Raw genomic sequence first — 26,137 nt, 5'->3', positions numbered from 1 at the left:
ACGAGGAATGCTGGGCAGCTCTTACCCAGTGGAAGAAAGCAGGCATGCTAGTGGACAGTGGTTGTACAGATCACATAGTGACGAACATCGATGCGTACCTGGACTTTGTGCCCATTCAATCAGTGGTCAGAAATCCCAACGGAGAGGCTTCCAGAGTGGTGGGCAGAGACTGTGTGAGGATCAGCATACCCTCAAACAAAGGGAAATTCCAATGCGAACTCAAAAATGTTCTGTGTGTGCCGGACTAATCTTCAAACCTCCTATCAGTCTCAAGATGCACGGAGTGGGGACATAGCTTCACTTTCGAGAGAGGAAACAGCTGCATGAAACTCCAAAAGGGAACTCGGGTAAAACTAACACAAGAAAATAATTTGTTTTACTTACCCTGCAGCGTTCTAGAATTCAAGATGAGTTCCAACAGCGTAAAACTTGACAGTGCAAGGAAGTGGCACAGACGATTGGGTCATTTGAATCAAGCGGATGTGGTCAGGAATGCACCAGAGACAGTGGGGGAACTCGATGATGTATGCATTGTGTGTGCATTGGCCAAGATCACAAAGACTCCAGTACCAAGAGTGGCAGAGACCCAAGCAGAAGAGAAGCTGGAGAGGGTGTTCACAGACGTGATGGGACCTTTCAGAGTAGAGTCACTGTCAGGGTTCCGGTTCTGCATAGTGTTTGCAGACCAGTACACGAAGTTTGTGTTTGTGGACTTGCTTAAGGCAAAGAGTGAAGCACTGGCCAGCCTGAAGAGATTTGTTCTCAGTGTGGGGACGCCCAAGAAACTGTGGCAAGACAATGCGAAGGAGTTTCTCTCAGAGCAGTTCAAGACGTACTGCTTAGATGCAGGCATTCTACAGGAAAAGACCATACCAGAGACGCCACAACAGAATGGGTTAGCTGAGAGGTGCAACAGGACACTGCTGGAGATGGCAAGATGTTTGCTCATTGACTCAGGACTTCCCCAGATGATGTGGGAGCAGCAATTCTTCACGCAGCAAGGATCAGAGACTTGGTTGTGAGACGAGGAGAAGAAAAATGCCCAGCAGAGCTGATGAGAGGTATAAAACCTAAGCTTTCAATTAGTAAATTATCTATTTTTGGTTAAACAGTCTTCATGAGGAAGAGGGACAGAGAAGTCAGCAAACTTGAACCCAAGGCACTGGAAGGAAAGTTTGTGGGTTACACTGAAGGAGAAAACGGATACCTGGTGTACATACCCAACACACGCAAGGTGATGGCAGTTCGAGATGTGATCATCAAGGAGTCTGAAGTGGGCTCAATCCCTGACAACAAAGAAACGGCTGACCTACTAGATGATGGGTCGGAACTGGGAATCTGGCACCCAGATGATGGTCATCAAGATGATGACAACAGAGAACGACAGGACACATCTACTGCAATAAAGGAGGAGTGGCATGACGGAGGGAGCGTGAATACTCAAGAAACAACACTGAGACAAGAGGCCTCGGATGTTGGAGAAACAGCACTAGATGAAGGATCTACTGCAACAAGAGGGAGTCACAGAGACTCAGAGTCCCTGGAAGACAGTGACACAGAAGACTTCTCACAGTTAGAGACAGTTGGCTTCAATGAAGATGCACTTGAACACGCGGACAGAGTAGAGCCCAGACGAGGGACACGAGCAAGGAATGTTCCGCAATTTTTTGGAGAAGTCAGGACCCATCTTGCTGTGACTGAGGGCGACTATGTGGAACCCAAAACAGTCTACGAAGCCAAGCAAGGTGACGATTGGGACCAGTGGCACCGGGCAATGAAGGACGAGGTCAAGGCACTCCAAGACAACGAGACTTGGAACCTAGTGAGTCCACCCACAGACAGGGACGTCATACCGGGCAAATGGGTCTACGAAGTGAAATTGGGACCCAGTGGTCAAGTGGACAAATACAAAGCGCGCTATGTGGCGAAAAGCTTCAAACAAGTGGAAGGACTGGACTACTTTGAGACTTTTGCGCCTACCTGTAAGCCAGAGACATTCAGGATTCTACTTCAGCTATCAGCAAAGCAGGGCCATGTGATGCACCAATTTGATGTCAAGACTGCTTTCCTGCACTCACCAATCGAGGAAGAAGTGTATCTGGAACAGCCACAGGAGTTTGTAAAACGCGGATCAGATGGGGAGAAGTTAGTATGTCGACTAAATAAATCAATTTATGGTTTGAAACAGGCTGCTAACAACTGGTACAAAGAGCTGGCAAACTTCCTACTGAGACAGGGGTTCACCAGAAGCAGGAACGATCACTGCTTGTTCGCAAGATCAGAGGCAGAGGATCACACCTTCATCTTGGTCTGGGTTGACGACATCATAGTAGCATCAAGGAGTATGACAGTGATCTCCGATGTCAAGAGGTCACTAGAGGCAACCTTTCACATGGAAGACAGAGGAAGACTACACTGGTTTCTGGGTCTAAGAATCAGACGAGAGGAGGGCAGAGTCACAGTCGACCAAGAACGCTACATAGAAACAATGCTTGAACGGTTTCAAATGGATCAATGCAAACCCTCAAGAACTCCAGCTGATTTGAATTTGAAACTTCAGACAGCACAGAACGGAGACGAAGAAGTGGACCAGAGGATCTACAGAAACTTGGTTGGATCACTTCTGTATCTGGCCAAACATACGAGGCCAGACATCATGTTCACAGTCAACATTCTGTCCAGACACATGAATGCACCTACCAATCAACACTGGATGTGCGGAAAACGACTTCTGCGACATCTTCAAGGTTCAAAAGGTTTAAAACTTACTTACACAAAAGAGGCTAGTTATGATTTAGTGGGGAAAACTGATGCAGACTGGTCTGGAGACGTGAACGACAGAAAATCAACAACGGGCTATTACTTCAAGCTCAACGGACGTGGCGCAGCACTCAGCTGGGGTGTCAAGAAGCAGGCCAACGTTGCTTTTTCTTCATCAGAAGCAGAATATCAGGGCATGGCAGCAGCAGTTCAGGAAGCACTCTACCTGAAACAACTTCTAGAGGATTTTGGCATCCAACAGAAACGTCCAATAGCAATTGGAGAGAACAACCAAAGTTGTATCAGAATCTGCCAAAACCCATTCATGCACAAAAGGAGCAAGCACATCGAAACAAAGTTTCACTTCATTCGTGACAAGACTGAGGATGGGACTATTTCAATTCATTACGTCCCTACAGACAAAATGGCAGCGAACATCTTCACAAAGTCCTTACCCGTTTCGAAAGTGGAAACATTCAGAGCAGTTTTGATGGGAGCAGACTCTACGCAATCAGCTCAAGTCTGAGTGGGGGTGTTAGAATATCGATCAAACTATAGTCTTAAACTTAGTGAGAATAAGAAAGAAAGTTTGACTTACCAGATTAGAAAGACAAGCAATATGACTTCAATCAAAGAAATTATATAAATGAATCGTCAAGAAATGGTGCTGAGAATCAATATTCGGTTCAAATTGGTGAATCTAGATAACTAATATTAGAGTTAGATTAATTGATGTAAAATCTTCCCAGCATGTATTAAATGATGATGATATCTCCGGAAGTGTGAATGAATTCTTAGAAAAGTGCAAATGCATTCCATTTATGGTTCCCTTTGCGACTGATTTGCAGAAGCAAACCATATTGGGTAACCTTTGCGACCCCCACTATAAATCACGGTGCTAAGATTAGTTTTGTATCTTGACTTTTTCACACTGATAATGGGTATATATACAGCTGATTTTTGAGTCCTTTTTCATCTCCAAATTCAAATCACCATCTTGATCTAATAATCAGATCTCTCCTGTAAATCTCTAAATTCTTCTGTAAAATATCATTTTGTTATTCTCTCATTTTTATGAGAAATTAATTCTTTTACTTAGTTAAAAACGCTTTTTATTCCGCTTGCGAAAGTCCATAACCCAACATTTTGCATTGTGTTCGTGAACCTTTCGTATTATTTCGTTTCATATTATTTGGTTCAATGCAAAAACTGATTTATTTGCGGCGAAAAATTGCAACGAATTTTGTCTCAAAATAGTTCAAGACTCTTCAGGCGGGAGCGTGTTATAAAAGACATCAGTACCGGAGACACTCTAGAGAAACAAGTTATAGGCAGGTTGTAGCAAGCGAGTGCTAGAAAAGAAAAAATTGAAAACTCTAGCAAAAATTTGTTCCGAGAAACTTTAATGGAAGCCCACGAGAAATCCGGTTGACCATAGAAGTACTGAAATTTGGATCATTTCTCTATCTGGCCGCATAAACAAGAAAAGACGCCATACAGTAAAAGAAACAGTCAAATTTTAATACCGGAAAAAGAGTAGTTATGCGTTTTTGAGGCGAGAGAAGCATACGGGTCTCAGGTTGTGATCATCAGAAAATCAATAAAGGCATACTGCTTCAACAGCAATCGATGCATATAAAAACACAATGCAGTTAACAATTGAGGGATCGTGTTTTATCTATGGCAAGACACTAGGTTTACAGTAAAAAAGAATAGTTTAAAAAATTTCGGATCGAAATGCTAATTTTTGTATTTTTCACTGCAAAAAATTAAGTAGGCTCTTCTGGAAATGTGAGTTACAAAAAATTAATGATGGTGTTCTACTTAATCTACTTAAAGAAATAAATGATGAGAACAAGAAATAAATGAAAAGAACATATTCACTAGAGTAAATCATTAGACACTAGTCTATACTTTTCCTAGCTTAAAACTATCTTTTTAGAAGCCGAGAATGTAGGCAAAATTTTTGCATTCTGCTTCGCCATTATTGACTCTGATGGGCATCGTATTAATTTTAAAACAGAAACTTGTTTAATCGCCATCGTCTGTTACAATGTTTTGATACAATTTGGAATACCGAGAGATTAAGTACAAGTTTTAAAGCAATATTTGAACAATCATCAGCTAAAGAAAGAAAATTAACACACGTTAAAAAGTTAAGTGTTTGAGCTTCAGAAAAGAGTTTTTTGTTAAAATGGCGGCTCAGTTTTCTCACTGTGGAAACAATTCTTTTTTTCTTTTCACATTTGGAGTAGTGAGATTAATTAAGTATACTGCTTACTTAATTGGAAGACATATTGTGGTATAATAGTACCTTCATCTTAAAAGTTTTAGTTTTGAGTTGCTAAATTAAGATAATCCATTATCATTTATCTAGTTCATTTTCGCTCTTTAAAATTTGTTCAATTTGTAAAGTTAGATTTCTGAAGATCAAATCCCAAGATTTCACGTCGTTAAAATTTGTTTACAATTTGTTGCATGATTGAATGTCTGTTCATAAATCTTGTAAAGATTTGCCGCTTTAAATTGTCTGATGATATGAATAAGTTATTGTTCAACCATTTTAATTCTTTCAATTTCATTCTTCTGAAATTCATAATTCAAATCAGTTAACTAAATTCTTTTCTCGAAATCGTTCCGCCAAAGTCTAATCTTTACGATTCAAAAGTAAACTGTATTTCGTTAAGCGAAACACTAGTACAAAATAGAAGTGAGATTTCGCTCCGCCAAATCAGGATTTATTTTGTAACTCAAATAAATAAATTCCACTCGACAAAATTTAGCATTGATTCGCTCCGCGAATTTATAGCTAAACACTCGCTTGCAATTCAATCTAATTGGCGTCGCCGATCAACAAACCCTACAGTTTCTCATTTTGTACGACATGGCGCAGTCAGCTCGCGAATCCCGAAAACACCTCTATCGATAGAGCCATTTTGGGAACGGCCGACTTCAGACCCACCGATCAGATGGGAGAAATGGAGAATACAAGTGAAATTAGCGATTCTCGCTCGGGAAAACATCACAATTGATACATTGTTGCAACCTAAACCGACAGAAGTTCGTTTGCCGGCAGAACCGAAATATGAGGCATCAATCGAAGATGCGACAGAGGAAACAGAAAGAGACAGACGAATTCGAAATAATCAATTGAAATTGCAGTGGGAGCTCAAATGTCAGAAAATAATTGAGGCAGGAATACTTTGTGGAGAACGACCATGGAACTTGTGCGACCAAAAATGCGTCTCTCTGTTATACTTGAGTATAGGCACGGAAGGACGACGTCTGCTAACACAAAAATTCCCACATGACAATATCTATGATTTGTCAACCCTCAAACTGTGGGAAATGATGGAGATCGCCTTCATTCGCCCCAGAAACATTACATTCGATAGATATGTCTTCTTTTCCAGAAAACAAAAGAAGGGCGAGTCAGTTGAGCAATTTTACAGTGTCCTTAAGGAGCTTGCAGAAAACTGCGATTTTGAAAACCGTGAGGAGGCCATAATAAGGGATATCTTCATTACAAACATGTTAGACGACGACATCCAACGAGAGCTACTTCGAGATACGGTAGAACCAGAAAGGGCTCTCAGTATTGCAGTGAACATGGAAATGGGCAACCAAAATCAACAACGGATTTCATCCAACAATGGAGGAAACGGCAACGCAGTAAACGTGATACAACAGAATAGTCGACTTCGCGGCGCGGGTGTGCGTGGTAATCAATCGACGAGGATAACAACGAATTGCACCTCCATTGGACAATGCCGTGGCTGTGGTCAAAGTTGGACACCTACACATCGTCAGGTTTGCCCCGCCATGGGTAAGAAATGTAATTATTGTGGTTTGCAAAATCATTTTGCAAAAGTATGTCGTCGACGACTTAATAACTCGAGAACTAATCAACAAAATAATCGTATTAATACAGTAGAAAATGTAGACACTTCAAATCAAAACTCAAGTCAAGAAAACCAAAATGTTAACTACATAAACTATAATGCGGAAACCCACTCAGACTACGATTCCTCTGACGATAACTATGTCGCTACTATCGAAAACGTCGATTCACCGAACACAACTTTGCAAAATTTATCAATTATTATTGGTAACACAAATTGTGACTTACTACTTGATTCCGGTAGTGGCTGTACCATAATAAACATGTCATTAGCAAGAGAAATAATGTTCAACTGTATCCAATCCCAATGGTCAGAGAAAAAGCCGCAAGAATTGAAGTCTTTTTCGAATGATATAGTTCAACCACTTGGAACATTGAAAACTCCTGTAAAATGCAACGACTGGTATATCTCGAAAGCAAGAATTACAGTAGTACCTGACGGATTTAGACCAATATTAGGAAGAGACCTTTTTGACCAATTAGGTATTACAATCACTCAAAAACCTTGTCCAAAAATCGAAGTTAACAACGTGGATCAAACGTGTGTAATAAAAAAATCACTAGCAAAAGAGTTTCCTGAACTAATATCACGAATTGGCAAATCAAAAAATCATACAGTAAACTCCAAATTTCACAGAAACTATCGAGTTGTACATCAAAAAGGTAGAAAAGTACCAATACACCTCCAACCAAAAGTAAAAATTGAGTTAGAAAAACTGCTTAATGAAGGACACATAGAAAAACTAAACAATTGCTCAGATCAATTTTTCATATCCCCAATAGTCATCACTGTGAAAAAGGATCAGTCAATAAAAATAGCACTGGATTCAAAAATTCTCAACAAAGCGATTCATAAAAACAAGTACCAAATGCCGAACATTGACTCACTAATTCAAACTATTTCGCAAACTCTGTCATCGGCGCCGCAAGAGACCGCATATTTTACAACGCTTGATCTGCAGTACGCGTACAGCCAACTCAATTTACATAACGATACGGCCCGCCATTGTAACTTTAATATTGTTAGTGGAGATATGACAGGAACATATCGATTTAAAACGGGATTCTATGGTTTAACAGATATGCCAGCAGAATTTCAAAAAGCTATTGACTGTACTCTTGCGGGTTTGGAAAATACATTCTGTTTTTTGGACGACATATTAATAGTAAGCAGAGGAAGAATTGAAAAACACTTGGATTTGGTACGAAAATGTTTAATAAGACTTGACCAAGAAAATCTGCGAATTAATTTGGCAAAATGTCATTTTGCTAAAGACAAAATTGAATGGCTCGGTCACAACATTACACAGTCAGGTGTAACACCTCTCTCGAGCAAAACAGACGCAATTGAAAAATTAGCAGCACCAACTAACCTCAAAAAACTTAGATCATTTATGGGATCAGTTCATCACTTAGGAAAATTCATTCCGAACCTGTCTCAACTATGTTACCCTCTTAGACCTTTGTTAAAGAAAAACACTAAGTTCATTTGGACGGACGAGCATGAAAAACACTTTTGCTTAATTAAAGAGAAAATTGCGGAAACAACGGAAAATAAACATTTCAATCCAGAGTTAGAAAGACGCATTAAATGCGATGCTTCACGTAAAGGATTAGGATGCGCATTGGAGCAACGAACGCCTAATGGTTGGCACACTGTAGCATTCGCATCGCGATTTCTTAATTCAGTAGAAGATAGATACAGTGTTAACGAACTCGAACTCCTAGGTGTGGTGTGGTCTATCGAACATTTTAAATACTATCTCTACGGAAAACCATTCACCGTCATCACTGATCATAGAGCCCTCTTATCTATTATGCGAGAAAATAGATCTAATAAGTCATACAATAGCAGATTAACACGTTGGGTGGACCGATTATTGCCATTTGATTTTTCAATTGACCATCTTCCTGGCTCAAAAATGGGCTTAGTGGATTACATTTCTCGCGACCCACATCAACAAGCTGCCAATATATCTACATACGATGAACAATTCATAGTAGCAAAATTGGATGTAATTAAGCGTGACGCGAAACGCTTTCTATTAAATGCTGAAAATTACGTTGATTTCGCAGCGCGAAATCCACCCACAAAATGCGACGAGCATAATCTAAATTCCATTAACAAATTTGGAAGTGAATTGGCACCGCGAAATCCAGAACATTCTAATATTACGCTAACTGACAATTCAATTAGCGAATTAAGCCCAATTAATGCAAATACCAAACCCAAAATTGAAATAGCCAACATTCCAAACTCGCTTTCTGCCTACAATCGCTCAGCTAATCAGTCGCATAGTAATTTAAACAATTTCCAGCGAATAGCCCAAAAATTTAGACAAGTTTACATGATGTCCCAGCCGAATTCCGACGACGAAACACTCATGTCTGTTAAGCAATCCACTCCATCAAGAGTTCGCTTCGCGGATGCAGGGCCCTCAATTGCATCAACCGCTCCAATTGTCCCAGCCGCACCCAGTACCCCAACAACACCGACAACAGACACAACAGGCACTTCCACTTCAGGCGACGATTTATATCTAGACTCGTTTAATTTTGCGTTATCGAAAATATTTTCCAGCTCTCTAATGGCGAGTCTAACGACAAAAGACGCAATACTTAAAGAAATTCGTGACTGTATCCTCACAGGTAACGAGGACCGTTGTAAGCAGATCTCGCCGTATATACACAGTTACTGGAAAGATCTTCATGTGAAGAGTGGGTGTGTATGTATTGACGATAGAATAGCACTCCCGCACACAATAAAGGACGCCTATGTGGACGCAATCCACGCCACGCATCCGGGCACATGGGGCATGACAGACATGGCATCGCACGCGTGGTGGCCATATATGCATCGTGATTTGGCCACAAAGACGGCGAAGTGCAACCCGTGTGTAAAAATCGGTAAAAATTTAAAATCTATAATACCAATTAAAAAATGGGCACCATTAAAACTATGTAAAGTTCCCAATGAAGAAATTCAAATTGATTTTGGCGGACCCATATATAATGAGAAAAATCAAGAAGTCTACTTTCTTGCATGTATTGACCGATTTTCGAAATTTCCATCAGCTGAGGTATTTGAAAACGCGAATGCCGATAATATTTTGAAATTCCTTCAAGAATATGTTTTATTACACGGTATACCCCGTGCAATTAGACTAGATCAAGCTAGATGTCAAACGGGCCAGCGAATTAAAGCATTCCGTAATCAAAATAATATAGAGCTAATTGAAGCACCAATACACGATCACAGAGCTATCGGCTTAGTGGAGAGGCTAATTCAAACAATCAAGAATCGTCTAGCATGTATTAAAACGGCGGCACGAAATCAATTTAATATAAAGGCTTCAATAAATTCAATAATATATCAACTGCGAATCTGTCGTCAAAAGACGATAAACATGTCACCATTTGAAGCACATTTTGGTCGAAAAGCAAATACGCCTTTAAGTAACATAACAACAAAGCCAGACCCTAAAAGTTTAACATACAATAACATTCTAAATAAATATTTAGATCTGGAGACAGTTAGATGGGATCAACTAATTAAAGATGAGAATTGGACGAACGAAGAAAGGAGTGACACAGAAGTGGAGGACAACAAATTTCACTTATGTAAAGATGCGGAAAAACGTCAACAAGAAGACACTAACAAAGAGTCCCGCTTCATCCTGCATCCGGATGTATGTCAACCACTACCGAGGACAGAGACTTCATTAGAATTAAAACTGGCAAAGAAACGACCAAGGACTAAAAGGTCCAAAAAGAGTCTAGATGGACTCTATGAAGTATTGGCCCCCGGTTCCTATGTAATCAAAACAGACGAACACACGTCTGTCATAAAAGAGCCTGGCAAACGTGAAGTCACAATCCGGAACTCCAATTTGGCTAAATTTGGGACAAAGGCAGAGAGGGGGACTGAGCTTCAAGCCTATGCCAATAGGAGACCAACGATCCCAACAGGAAAAACTACGGAGGAGCTTATTAATAATCATGCTAAAGAGTTGAGAAGAAAAATCGAGGGAGGAAAGAAAATGAAACACCGTCGAATCGCTGATGATATCAGCACTGTGTCATCCATACACTCAAATGTAACACGGGCACTACGAGTAAAGATGCCGATCAAACCAAAGCGTCATGTACCAATCGCGCCGCCAAATCAACAACCAGATCAAGATACTCAACCCGCAGCGCCAATAGACCTCCCCACATCTAGTATTGTAATAGCAGAACCGCCAAGTCGACCCAAAAGAAAAGCCGCTAGTAAAGCCTCCGCAAATCTTATGCCCGCCAAACGAACACGAGCATCAACTTCGGTCACTGAAACAGACGAATCGGCAGCTTCGTCACAAACATGCCCCCCAACGACATCCAGTTCGAGTGTAACAGGAAAACAAAAAAGACGGCAGAAATTGAAACAACAACAAATAGAAAACAAAACGCTAATCTCACAGATTCAAACGGCCGCCTCACAAACCCAACATGTAGAATCGAATTTTACAGTGCCGCAATGCTCACCAACTCCCGCTTTCCCAGTTCAATACTACGTTTCACCAAACTACGAAGGACCTGAGGTGTCGATGACAGTTGGTGAGGCAGAACGTTATTATGAGAGCGAGAGTGACTGAATTGAAAATATCTCAAAATAAACATTACTCAAAAACTTCATTTAAACTCTGAAAACTTTATGATATTAATTAATTAACAAGTACATATTTTACTAATTTTCTGCTAAATAATTCTCATTATTTACTTCTCCAAAGGGGGAAATGTGGTATAATAGTACCTTCATCTTAAAAGTTTTAGTTTTGAGTTGCTAAATTAAGATAATCCATTATCATTTATCTAGTTCATTTTCGCTCTTTAAAATTTGTTCAATTTGTAAAGTTAGATTTCTGAAGATCAAATCCCAAGATTTCACGTCGTTAAAATTTGTTTACAATTTGTTGCATGATTGAATGTCTGTTCATAAATCTTGTAAAGATTTGCCGCTTTAAATTGTCTGATGATATGAATAAGTTATTGTTCAACCATTTTAATTCTTTCAATTTCATTCTTCTGAAATTCATAATTCAAATCAGTTAACTAAATTCTTTTCTCGAAATCGTTCCGCCAAAGTCTAATCTTTACGATTCAAAAGTAAACTGTATTTCGTTAAGCGAAACACTAGTACAAAATAGAAGTGAGATTTCGCTCCGCCAAATCAGGATTTATTTTGTAACTCAAATAAATAAATTCCACTCGACAAAATTTAGCATTGATTCGCTCCGCGAATTTATAGCTAAACACTCGCTTGCAATTCAATCTAATTGGCGTCGCCGATCAACAAACCCTACAGTTTCTCATTTTGTACGACACATATAATTGTATACACCTGTCAATTTTGAACATGACTAGTTTGACTAGCTGCTACTTACTAACACCATTAATGTCAAAAAATATAAGATTATTTATAAAAATTACCAAAAAAAAATCAGAATAAAAATTGAGTAGAAAATTGGGCTGAAAAATATTTTGACATCTATAACTATGTTACAACCTAATATCGCCAAGCAGTCTTGATGTAATTGTGGTTGATAATAAAAGTTGAATTGTTTTCAGTCGTTGTCAAGACATTTAGAAATGTTGCGTTAGAGAAAGAGGACAATTATCTAGACACTGTTTCAAATCACAATGTCTTTGAAGTATGCGGGATCAGCCATTGAACAGAATGCGGGCAAACTGAGCAACATAGACGAATGGAGTCCCAGTTCAAAAGAACGTCGATGGTTGCTCATTGCAGGGTGTAGTCACCCTCCTGCAAAGGTAGCCACTTCAGAGAGGAGAGAACGGGAACCGAAAGGGGCTAAAACTGGGAAATACTTACAGGGAATTAACCTCGATTTGTTCAATATGGAAAAGGCCATTGGACACACTTTGAAGAACAAAATCCAGAATCTTGAAATCACAAAATCAGAAGCAGAGTCGCATATTAAGAAGTTTTTCTCATTCTGTAAAGAGAATAAGTTCAAACCAATGTTGTACTACACTGGCCACGGGGAGATGCCAACTGGTAACTGGTGTTTCTCAGATGGGACAATTGGGATTGAGGAGATATTCGAGTGTGTTCAAAAAGAAGGATGTGACTATCCCACCATCTGCAGTGATTCATGCTACAGTGGAACATGGGCTGATTACTGCATCACAAAAGGAGTGAATGGATTTGAATGCCTCTCTGCGTGTAAAGATAATCAATCTGCTTTTGATCATCAAGGTGGGCAGAAAAATAGTTTCATTCAATGCTTTTAGGGAACAGAGGTTTTAAGAACAATTGACTCCACATCAACTGTCTTAAGCAAAAATTGTTTATCTTTTTTTTTTCTAAATTTTCGATGTTCGTCATTCAATCTATCTAGATATTTGAGATACTTTACACTGTATGAAGCACACAAAGTCATGGGACGAAAGATTGAATGGTTCATTTCATATCGAGAAACATCCGGCAATTCGATTAACGGAAAAAAAATTATTGAAGACAATTAAATCACCACTTCCTCATTTTTTTTAAAGTTGTATATACAGCAAACGCGCAAACGTACACGCGCACAAGCTCAAACGCACTTTCACGCAAACTCACATAGGAATCACTTGGCAAAAATTAAATATGCACGCAATTGTGTGATTTTTTTGTCTCTTGAAAATTTAAAAAAAAACAAAAGTTCGGTTTTTTCCTCCAGTGAACATTTTTTGAGCGTTAACCCTTCAATTTGATTTGGTTTTCAAGAGTTTTTGTTCAGTCAAGGGTCTAATTTCGAGTTGCAAATCTAACATTAGTTTGAGGTAAGCCAATTAAGTTTTTTTGTGTGTGTCAATGTACACCTTGATTCGTTTGCTTTGATGTTTCACTGAGTATTGCAATGATTCTGAGAGAAGAGAGACGTTTGTAATTGAAATGTTCAATTGCAAGCATGGTAAGAATGAGTTAATTATTTTAGCTTTTGAAGGGCAATCTTTCTTTTTAATATTCTGCAATATTCCATTTCGACGTTGACTCCACCGGTGATTCTGGAATTTTTATCGTGTAAGACCTGATAAGATGCTGATCAAAAATTTTTATCATGTAAGATCTTATCTGGTCTTACACGATAAAAATTCTTCCCTACGTGAACGTTTATCTTGTAAGATCTGATAAGATAATAATTCAATTTTGCAGAATTGTTATCTTATAAGATCTGACTAGTATCTTATCAGATCTTACACAATAAAAGTTCACGTAAGTAGAATTTTATATTGTGTAAAATCTAATAGGACATGTTTTAATGATTTCAGGTTAACCGTATAACGCAGTCAAGTTCCTAGGAAAGTAAAAAATAATCGGTCAACTAAACAGTTCTGAAACAAAAAATTGTTTGCTGATTCTATTTTGGCGGCAGTTTCATTCTGAGTGTTAACTAGGTACCATGACTAAACTTAGCAGTCCAATATAATTTTGGTCTTTGAAGAAATTTTTTTTGTCTAGTATGGTAATCATCGCCTCAGAAAAAGCCCCTAACATTCGAATAACTTTTTTTCACAATATCTTAAAAGTCTCAAAAGACGATGTAAGATATTTTTCTTTTTGTTGCTCTGACATTTAAGTGTTTCAAGCTTTAGCTACTTGGCTACTGCTTGAATGCAACTCTGAATTGTTTTCAATATGAAAAGCATGCCATAATTAAAGAACTTTTATCGTTGAATAGCTAATGAAAACCTTATCAAAAAGATGAGTCATAGTTTTCCGAATGTTTATCTTACAATATCTTATAAGATTCTTATAAGATCTTACACGATAAACATTTTTTGTCAGGCAGAGTTTTTATCGGGTAAGATCTTATAAGGCAGAATTTGTATCTTGTAAGATCTAACAAAAGTGAACTTTTATTGTGGCAGATGTTTTCAGACCTGATAATTTTTTTTATTTTGTATGATCTGATAAATTGTCTCAAAAAGTCTTTGTCAGGCGACACATAATCTTATAAGTACTTATAAGACACTTTTGTATGAAATTTGTGAGATATTACACGATAAAAATTCTCAGATTTCTGGGGCCTTCTCTATTTCTCTAATTCTCTTGGATACGATTGCATTAAATCGGCAGTTCGTCTTTCATATACGTCCAAATTTCCAAGATGCATTTAATCTGATATCTAAGTTTGCTTTTCTTTCTATTGTAATGCATTTGAAAATACTGCGTAACCTTGCGATAATTTTGCCAGTAGCTGCTCATTTCAGAAATTAGATGTTCGTAAAGTCACGAATTAACCGAAAAAACAAAGAAGACATCTCGTACAAGATTTTGCATAGCACAGAAAGTTTTGTTCCAAAAAAGGTTTCAACATTGTCGAAAAGACTTTCTTTGCGGAGAGACCAACAGCTATTTTGACTTCCAACTCAAACAAAAACATTGAAGCTCAAATAACATTTTCTCAAAAGCAACCTTGTTTCCGACTCCTTATCATAAAAAACAGAATCCTCACTTTCAGATAGTTTTATAGCTTCACCAGATGAATAAACAAGGCGTCGTATTTTTTGCAATCTGAGATAGCGTTGAATGAAAAATGAATGTTCAAAAGCAGCAACCAATCGCGACGATGATTTATCCTATAGGAACACACAATCATTTGCAAAACAAACTACTGCGATTCTTTGGCAAGCTAAAAATAGCAAACAAATAAACAAATGAAACTGATACTAATGACTAGTATAAGATCTCGAAAAAAAAAATTTCTATTTAAGAGTTAAAAATTTGAAGTAAATACATAAGACAATTTTCAACTTTATCTGTTACAGTAATTTACTGTCAGGATCCAGTTGACAATTTTTCGTGCAAAATTAAAACAGAAAAACTAAGCAAATTACACGATAGAACTTTTACAATATTTTTCAGACGTTTCGAAGATCCATTAAATTACGTCGGCAGGTTTTTTATAGAATAATTCCATTAATATATCATCTTCGAATTAATGCGATAAAATTTGTTCAAAAGTCAATCAAATATTGATTACGATAACCTAGTTTTGTTGAAAAGCATTGGCTTCTTTTTTTCACCACTAATTCTGATTTTGAACAAACTTCACAGCTAACAGTTAGATTAAACCCTTAATTAACCGATAATAATATTTTAAGAAAACAGCAACTGAGGCAATCTGGACAAAAACGGAGAGGTAAATTGGAAATTTAATTTGAGCGAAAAAATAATTCAATTATCATTACAAAATATCTTCTGAAAAATTTAACCACAGTGCAACAAGGTAAATTGTTTAAATCAGTACAGACTTTTGTAAGAAATTTTGATTTTTAGTTTTGAAAAAAAATAGCAAAAATCCTTTCGGAAATAGAGAAGATACTATCGACTGTTTTTCCTTGAGTTCTTGAGACTAAAACAACAAGAAAAACTTGAAAAACACAGGGAAAAAAATCCTTTGTTTTTTTCTGGTCATTTGTCCTGATGTTTCAACTAATTTTCAGAATGCTTCGATAAATTCTTTCTAACCAAATGGTATCTAAACAAAAGAACCAATTTGAAATAAAAATTTGTTCATAGAACCAGAGGTCCCAGTAGAGAAACCGTTTATTGTCTTCCACTTTTATTTGGTTTCTTTCTCTAGAAAAACTCTCACAATCCAATTGAAAATTTTTCTTGCAAAATCAAAACCAAAACTAAACAAAATGGACAATAAAATTTTTTCAACATTTTTTTTAGTCGTTTTGAAGATTGATTGAAATACGATGGCAGGTTATTGTCTATAATAATTCCAGTATTATATCATCTTTGAATTCAAGCGATAACGTTAGTTCAAAAGTCAATCAAATATTGAATGCGACAAAGTAGTTTCGTTGAAAATCATTGGTTTTCTTTTTTCACCCTTAATTCTTCTGATTTTGTAGCAAACATTGAATAAATAATCACTCTAGAGCTAACAGTTAATTGAAACCCTTATTTAACCGAAAATAAAATAGTGAGAAAACAGTAATTGGGTTAATCTTGATAAACATGAATTTTGAAATAATAAAGTTTTTTTGAGTACCTTAAATCGAAACGATTGGCAAAGAGAACTTTTATTCAAATTTTTTCCTCGAAATTTTTTTGAAAGAAATTTGACCGAAAAAATAATTAAAGTGTTTTTTCAAAATATCTTCTGAAAATTTCAACCACAGTGCAACAAGGTAAATTTTTAAAATCGGTACAGACTTTTGTAGGAAATTTTGACTTTTAGCTTCGTAAAAAAATTATAGCAAAAATCTTTTTGAAAATAAAGAAAATACTAGCGACTGTTTTTCTTGAATAAAAGAGTTTTGTAGAGCCCTATCCTTAATTTTTTGAAGTCTCTGTAATCAAAAACGTTTTTTCATTATACAATTCGATCATTCTTCGAGTTGTAATTCTTCTCCTGAGTTGTTTTTGATAGAGCGATGAGATACAGTTACGTAATTTTAAGGCCGAATTATTAAACCACCTGAAAATGATTTTCTTAATTCCCTCTAAATTGCTTATCTATTTTTGATTTTTTAAAAGAAAGCAAAAAATGCCAGCAACTGCTTCTTATTTTCTTTCCTTTGAAGTGGAAATTTGTCAGTAAATTTAAATATGCTTTTCTCTTGATCTCCTTTTGCTTTTCAATTTCTCTTTCCTGCTCTTGTCTGATGTATTCAATATTATATCATTTATAAAAGTTTAGCTGAAATATAGGTTTAGCTGGAATGTCTAGAGAAAAAGACAAATCTAGATCATATTTCCAAAATTTTTCTGAAAAGTTTTCGGCAAAAAACTTTTGTTAATAATTGTTATTATGAAAAGTTAGTTCTTTAGAAAAAAAATCCACATTTTTTTCTAAAATATGGATTTCGCCAGTTTTCATTAGCACCTCTGCTAAACCTGGAAATCTCATTCTACAGTTAGTCTGACGTTTTCTGTCCGTAAAAATTATCAGAGTTGCCAAATTCTTGGACAGTTAAGACCAAAACAACAAAAAAAAATTTGAAAAACACAGGGAAACGAAGCAGCTTTTGTTTTTATTCTCTGGCCATTTGTCCTGATATTTCAAATGATTTTTAAGATCCTTCAACAAACGCTTTCGAATAAGATGGTATCTAAAATAGAAATCAATTTAAACTAAAAAATTGTTCAAGAAATCAGAGGACCCAGGAGAGAAACTGTTTATTTTTTTCCACTGTTATTTGGTTTCTTTCTCTAGAAAAACTGCCACAATCCAATTGAAATTTGTTCTTTCAAAATAAAACAAAAAATTAGGCAAATAGGACGATAAGACATTAAAGACAAAAAGTTTTGACAATAGAGGTTTTTAGGAAAAGCTTCTTTTTCAGGAAAATGAAGGCCCAAAAGTTTTCTAAAATGTGAATTAGATTGTCCAATTTCTACGGGCATTTTGGCTAAACATGAGAATCGCATGTCACAGTTAATCTGATGTTTTTTGATGTGAAGTTTTCAGATTTGCCAATTCTTTGATCTTTGAGACCAAAACAACAAGAAAATATTGAAAAACACAGGGAAACGGATCAGCTTTTGTTTTTATTCTCTGACCATTTGTCCTGATATTTCAATTGATTTTCAAGATGCTTCAACAGCCGCTTTTGAATCAAATGGTATCTAAAAAAGGGAATCATTTTATACTAAAAAAGTGTTCAAGAAACCAGAGGGCCCGGTATAGAAACTGTGTAATGTTTCCCACTTTTACTTGGTTTCTTTCTCTAGAAAAACTGTTTCAGACAGTTTTCTGGTACAAAAAAAGTATTAGAGCGTTTTTTAGTGCTTCGGGCAAAAGCACCTAAATTGTATTTAAAAGGCGCAATTGTTTTTAAGGGAAAAGTATAAGAGTTCACTAGAAAAGCGGAAGATTGATGTTTTCTGATCTTTTCCTTATACAAAGTTTATTTAGAATCTTCCTATCAAGTTGTTTTAGTTGCCGTATTTTATTGATTTTTGTTTGTTACATCATATTTCTATTGAGCTAAATAAAAAAACTTAAAAATTGAAAGTTTCAAGAAGAGAAAGTAGCCGTGAATTTTTTTAAAAAAAATTGTTAATTTTTTCTGCTCTTTAAAGTTTTGTCCTTAAATGTAAAATTAAAAACTTTCCTTAAAAGTTTTTCTTTAAACGTAATTGAAGTTTCACTTTGTTTTTTAGAACAAATTGGTCTCACTCAATCTATTTTTTTGTTGTAATTAATAAGAATTACAACAAAAATTTTATGTTAGCAAAATTTTAGTAGAAAAATTATAATTAATTTATTTGTGTTGCAATTAAAAACTTTTCATAAGATTCTTAAAGAGTAGGAATTTTCCATAAAATTCTAATAAGTGAAAATAGAAGTCTTTCAGAAGATTCTGATAAGCGAAACTAGAATTTTTCTATTAAGTGAGACAAAATCTGCGCGACTGTTATAGTTGTTTCTGGTATTTTAAAGCCTACTTTTTAGGACAAGTGAGCAAACAAAGAACCGGGATATTCAGTGAGTGAACAGAGTTTGTTGTGGCAAGTAAGTTCGCAAATGGAAAAATTGAGAATTTCGTATTGTATTTACCTTCTTTTGAAACAGAGAAGAGAAATGTGGTTGTACAAAAAATTTGCTATGGGAGGATAATGTTCGCTTTGTTTCAGAAATGTTTCGAAGTTTTTTGATAATTAAACACGATTTTTAGCTTATTTTAGAAATGTTTAAAATATCTTACGAACTTATAAGACTGTGCTAGCAATACTTTGCCCACTGGTTTGTGTAAGTTGTTTCCCAGCGCTCCTAGGGGTCTCTAATAAGCTTTCAACCAAATTCGGGAGAAAAAGCTTTCAAAAATTACACAAAAAATTGCGATTTCCATTCATTTTTCTCTTTCTGATTCAAAGATAGGGTATTAAGCTTTTGGAGGCTTCTCTAATATCGTGTGCGCAGTTTAATAGCCCCAAATTTTAGAAATTCTTTTTTGGAAGAATTTAAGTTTGTATGTGTACTTTTAATGAATCAAAAATATAATAAATTTTCAAACACATAAACTTAGTTAAATTGTAGTTTTTTAATAAAAAACTAGAATCAAAGACAAAAATCTATTTTTTTTTCAATTACTTAAGTGAAAATAGAAATCTTTCATAAGATTCTTAAAAAAACAGAAATCTTTCATAAGATTCTAATAAGTGAAAATAGAAATCTTTAATAAGATTCTAATAAATGAAAATAAACATTTTCGTTTAAGTGAGACAAATTCTGCAGGACTGTTATAGTTGTTTCTGGTAGTTAAAACACTACTTTTTAGGACATGTGAGCAAACAAAGAACCGGGATATTCAGGGAGCAAACAGTTTTTGTTTTGGCGAGTAAATTCGCAAAGCGAACAAATGAGAAATTTTTATTGTATTTGCCTTCTTTTGAAACAGAAAAAAAATGTAGTTGTGCAAAAAATAGCCCCTGGGAGGATAATGTTCGCTTTGTTTCAGAAATGTTTCGAAGTTTTTTGATAATTAAACACGATTTTTAGCTTATTTTGGAAATGTTTAAAATATCTTACGAACTTATAAGACTGTGCTAGCAATACTTTGCCCACTGGTTTTTGTAAGTTGTTTCCCAGCGCTCCTAGGGGTCTCTAATAAGCTTTCAACCAAATTCGGGAGAAAAAGTTTTCAAAAATACACAAAAAATTGCGATTTTCACTCATTTTTCTCTCTTTGATCCAAAGTTTGGGGTGATATTAAGCTTTTGGAGACTTCTGTAAGGTCGTGCTTGCAATTGAATAGCCCCAAATTTATTAAACGCTCTTTTGGAAAAATTTTAAATTTGTATGTGTACTTGTAAAGCATCAAAAATATTTAAATTTTCAAGCACATAAACTAAGATAAATTATAATCTTTCTTCTTTTTTGTTATGTGACTACACGTTTTCTTTTTCTCTATTTTCCAGCGTTCTGCCTGTTTGTATAAAACTTTTGAAACTCCGGCAATGGCGACTTCGAGTCGTTTTAGTGTTTTTCTGGCTATGTTCTTTTAATCAATTCTATTGGAGTGAATTTTCAAACAGGATTTGAAATGCGTGAAAACTGTTTAGGTGGATTGAGAGTTGAACTAAAATGAAGAGTTGGCCAAAAAGGATGGTTTTTCAATCTTTCCACTCTTTCTAATAGAAGAGAATTTGATTTGTGAAAAAAATTTGTTTGAGCCAGCGAAAAATTCGTTCTTGTTCGGCATTTTAGGCAGATTTTTTGGTTCTCTCAGCTGATTTTTTGTTTGAAAGCTTTGATTAGGCTTCAGTTAGTATTAAAAAAGTTGTACTGATTTTACTGAGTTTTCTCGTAATTTTTACAGTTTTTCCTGGCTACTTTAGAAGTTTTTTGCCCGTTGCTTTGTTGCTCTGCATTCATTGAGATTGATTAGACGCTTATTTCTAAAAAAACTATGATGTCGTGTAATTTCATTATTGAGGATATCATACCAGTATCTTTGTTGAAAAATTGGACAAAAAGTCTTGGAAGTTTGAAACTTATATGTAAGCTTCTTGTAGTTTTTATTATTTAATGAACCTATCGTGGCTTTCCTATTGTTACTGCATCATTTCTAAGCCTCCAGTTGATTCAACAGAGATTTTCGTTGTTATGCGCATTAAAATTGTTCAAGGAAATAGTCGAGTTTTTCTATGATTTCAGATAGTTGATGATTGAGGCTAATGGTTCACTGATTGATTCCAATTTTGTAAATTCAAAGTTGCTTTTCTATTTTCTCTTGAGTTGTTTTGTTTTCAGTAATTTTTTGAAGGCTCAATTGTTGGTCGACACGTGTTTCGGGAATTCTTCGAGGTATGCTTTTTTAACATCTTTTCATAAAATTTGATGATTTTCGAAGTCAAACTAGATTAGAGATTTTGATCATGCCAAAACAAAAAGTGGAGGGAAAAGGTGAATGCTTTTGCTGCATTAAATTATTTCACTCTAGTTTTAAAATGGTCAAAACAGTTTCAAAAGAAAAATTCATTTTTTCTGAGTGCTCTTGAGAGCTCGCACTGAGTCATTTTTGGGTCCAATTTTTGTTGGTACAAAAAATACTTGACTTGTAGATCGAGATTTGTCGTGCTGTGGTTTATTTCTTTTGAAACTGTCAGTGATTCGGTTATCTCCAATTTGTGAAAAAAATGGAGTTTTGATTTCAATAGTTAACTTTCGGCTGGGACTTGTAGCAAAGTTCAATTCAACTTGGTTTGTTAAGATAGCATAAGCGCATGCGTTATTTGTCTGCATAAATTTCCGAGTATGACAAACTTTTTCCATCGATCTACAATTGAAAGAAAAAAAAATGTTTTTCATAACTTGTTAAGCCAAGCCGGCGTTTTTGAGTGACAGAATTTACTCTCTCACAAGGCAAAAAGAAATTTAGGTTGCTCATTTTCCAGGCTAGTTTTTTAATCAAATTTGAACTTGCAATAACGATACAAAACGTTCACAAGTTATGTCAGTTGTTTCGGTTAATAATGTTAGTAACAAAACAACTGAGTTCTCAAACTTAATTACGTTTGATGGCACAAAAAGAAAATCATCAGTGATGTCTCAGTCGTCATCAGAAAGATTGATAAGTTTTGCCAAGAGATGTCTGAAATGAGATTTGATTTTGCTAGGAAAAATCGATCACCATTAATGCTGTATTCAATTTTGCCAAAAAATGTTGTTCGATTTCCAATTTAAAACCACATGGCGGATTCAACGCCAAAAATAGGAAAAATATAATATGTGAATACGGCAAAATATGTAAGAATTGCAACTTTTAGCGTTGAATGCTGTGAAAAAATATAACTCACTGCTAATAACCGCAAATTTTACAACAATTCACCGCTAAAATTACCAAATATCTTCAATGTAGATATTATTTCAAAAAAGATGTAAGAACACCAGTGAATGCGTTGGAAGAGGTGAAAAAAATTCAGCGCTAATGGTTGTAAATCTTTCAAAAAAATTTATCGCTAAGTTCACCAAATATCTGTACTGCAAAAAAAACTGCAAAAAGATGCAAGAATAGCGATGATTGTGTTGAGAGCGGTGAAAAGAAAATTCACCACAAAAAACGGCAAGCCACCCATTTTGTTTTTCGTTAAGTCAGTACAATTTTCTACGGAGGCAAATTGTGAATGAAACTATGTAATTACCTAGATTTTGAATGAAACCGATGCGTGTACTGATTTAACTTTCTAAGTAAGCATAAGTGCTAGAAGTTAACTGGTAAGTAAGTTAACTTTTTCTAAGTATAGAATTTTGCTGTTTTTTCTTTCTAAGTTACTTACGTCAGAAGGTCTTTAAGAGATTTGAAGTCGCCTGGAGGGCTAACTCAAAGAAAAACCTAGGAAACGTGTTTGAAACTTGATGGAATTTAGAGGATAAGGCCCACGAACCTACTTGGCTGAAATCTAAAACTCTACACTAGCCTTCACATCATTTTTGGTGAAATTTGCAGTCGATGATAACTCTTACTGCCTTTACCCAAATTTTTGCAAATATAAGAGACTTCCATTAGCTTCAGCTGAAGTCAGGTCAGATTGGCCACGAATTTCATTCTTTTTTGCTTTCACAAATTTTGACCAAAACAATAATTGGATTGACTTCGGTTATTTGGATATACAGTCCCATCTTCCTTCGCCATATACCTTTTTTAATGTTTCGCCAGCTTCTGAATCACAGCACCACTCATTCAGCGCGTGTACATTGACGACTTCATTTTGTCGGTACCTGCACGAGCCGTCCGTTTGGTAAGATATAAACAAAATTTAGCAATTAGCGTGCGCTAAAAAAACTGAATAATTTTAGTGGCTGAAATGATTATACCCCTGTAATGTAAAAGAGAAAAACATTCTAATAAAAGGGGAAATTTTCACCTCAGAACTTCATTTTATAAATTTTATTCAAATGAGGCTGAGAACACTATTTTTTTTTGTTGGTGCAGTTTTGTTTAAAATACTTTGATAGCTTTGGAAACTATTTGCCTCACTCGAACTCAGGTATGGACAGACTACTGGAGGGGCTCTTTGTGGCAAAGAAAATTTCGGATAGGTAGAAAACCTTTCAAAATCTATAGTATAAACAGAAACGCAAATTGATGATTGAGTGATAGAAACTGGCTATTGCAGTTTTTCACATGCCATATAAAATAGTGCTTTTGGCCTCATTGAATTTCAATTGTTTCTTTAAGTCTCCACTGACGTGCTATTATTTCAGAACCCATTTACAATTTGTTGCAGAATGTGGTGGGGAACTGACTCTGTACATGACTGGGAATGAAGACAAGTTGACAGATGGGAGACCAACTACAGAGCCACTCTTCAGTCGAGGAGAAGAAAAAGACTTCCCTACATTTAGAAAATACTCAAAAGTGCACTATAGTGAATTCATCAAATATTACACTCATGACAGTAAAAAGATGCTCATATGGCAGAGTATTCACAACAGACATATTTTTACAGTCTTTGATTCACATGAACAGTATAACAACAGAAAGAAGCTCTTCTTCACTAGTCCCAGTTACAAAGATCTCTCCCAGAAACTGAAACAACAATACAAAGAAGGATTCAAAATATCCTCTCTTTCATGCGATCAAACAACAGGTAAGTTCTTTGTGTATATGGTAGAAGAATACGGAACATTTCAGACTATTATTCAGTCCACAGATCCAGACAGTCTCTTTTTGGATGATAAGAGTTCTGTTACCAGTTGCACTGTGTACAACTCTACATACTACTTTGTGGTCACAGCTGGAGTGGCAGAATTCGATGGGAAAGATCAGGAGATATTCACGAGACAGTCCAAGAAAGATGTGGACAAAGAGATCAAGAAACAGAAGAGTAGAGGACTGATAATAACTTCAGTATGCTACAATGTGGATGCAAAAGAGTGTCTGGTTGTGATGACAGAATCCAACAACACACTACAGGAACATGCATGGTTTAGTGAATTCAACAAAAGAGATGATAAATTGAATGAATGGGAAAATGATCTGGTTCAAAGGAATAAAACTGTGTACACAATTGTGTTTGAAGATCCATCAGATGGACAGTTTTTGTGTGTGATGACATGTGACAACAACAGAAATGGATATCAATGCAGAGCAGCATCTCTGTATGATTAATCTGACTGTTGATCTGTTTCTACATCATTCTGTATCTCACTCCATCAGTTATACACTCACTTCCATCGTTCTAAAGTTAATCATGCTCTCACGAATTCTGCTCTTTCTGCTCACGGTAAAACTGCGTTTGCGGCCAAGTATATCAAAAAGCTTTTATTCCAATTGTCTAATTTTTATCAAAAGAGGAAGGTTGAATAATTTATATTTAATATAAGCTTTTTGTTTAACCACGCTCTTCATAATTTTACAAACCAATGTAATTAACAAACATGTCTGCCGTTTGCCAATCACTTTTATCAGATCTTTCTCGCCATTTTTCTCCTACCGTGAACTATTGTTGACCGTGTTACTGCTTAGTTACTTCTCACTTCAAAATGATGCTATACAAACATAAACTGCCATTAACCGAGTGAAACTAATTAAAAATTAATATTCATTTTTTATGCTTATCTTCTCTGATAAAGTATACTGATAAATTCAATTCTTATAAATAGCACATGAGTGAAACGAAGGATAGTTGTGAGAAGTAGTCCGTATATCCAAAGAAGGAGGATCCAATTGATCTTTCACAAAGCGAAAACTGGTGCTTTAACATTTTACGCGAGGAAATAATTAAGTGCCACTTCAGATTCAACTCTGAGTCGGAAACTGAACAAAAATTGAAAATCAACCAGAAGCATCACGAATGCAATCCTCCAGTTGTCACAATTGTGGTGTCATTTTGGTAAAAAATTACAGCTGCAGGAATAACTTGTCACAGCTGTGCGCTACAGAATCATTTCAATCGAATAAGCCTCTCACGGTCAGATAAAAAAATTGCCCGTCAGATCGAATCGAGGACCTTCTGTATCATTTTAGACTTCTCCCTTGCTATCAAGATTGTAATCAACTCCTAATTGGTGAAACATATTCCCTATTAAAACCTTCCAGAACTAAAAACATTCGAAATTGTACTACCGGACATACAATAAATAACTAAAGCACTGGTTGAAAGCAGCGGATGGCGAATCAAAGACGCGCGCGGATCTTTTATTTGTCAAAGATGTGATATTGCAAATGATTCCTTCCTGTTTCTGGAAAATCCCAATTTTCCTGCATTTTGAAAATGAATCTTCAACACATGGGTACTAAAAGTAATGTCCATTATTCAAAAGTGTCATATAAACTCTTGATTAACACTAAATTTATCACTATAGCTATTCATAACCAGCAATTTTTTTACAATAATAAGTAACCAGTGAATAACTACTGATGTTTTTTGCTGTCACTATTAAAGTTTTCTGATCTCAGATGCTTCCGATGATTTGTCCGAGAAAGAAAAATGAGATACCTAAATTTATTTGGTGCAGTAAA

General features: G+C 35.8%; 1 protein-coding gene across 1 annotated transcript in view; it reads left to right on the top strand.

Annotated features, from left to right (window-relative positions):
* Window positions 1-25,280, top strand: part of LOC142350594 (uncharacterized) — a 29,669-nt gene extending 4,389 nt beyond the window's left edge. The window contains exons 2-3 of the mRNA XM_075402480.1: window positions 12,269-12,920; window positions 23,901-25,280. Coding sequence (XP_075258595.1) covers window positions 12,341-12,920; window positions 23,901-24,784 — 1,464 coding nt within the window. The 5' untranslated portion in view covers window positions 12,269-12,340 and the 3' untranslated portion in view covers window positions 24,785-25,280. The remainder of the gene's footprint in view (window positions 1-12,268; window positions 12,921-23,900) is intronic.
* The last annotated feature ends 857 nt before the right edge of the window (window positions 25,281-26,137 follow it).

This window comes from Convolutriloba macropyga, chromosome 12, assembly GCF_964194025.1.
Source record: "Convolutriloba macropyga chromosome 12, txConMacr16.3, whole genome shotgun sequence".
Lineage (NCBI taxonomy): Eukaryota > Metazoa > Xenacoelomorpha > Acoela > Convolutidae > Convolutriloba > Convolutriloba macropyga.
This window is presented reverse-complemented; position numbering and strand designations above follow the sequence as displayed.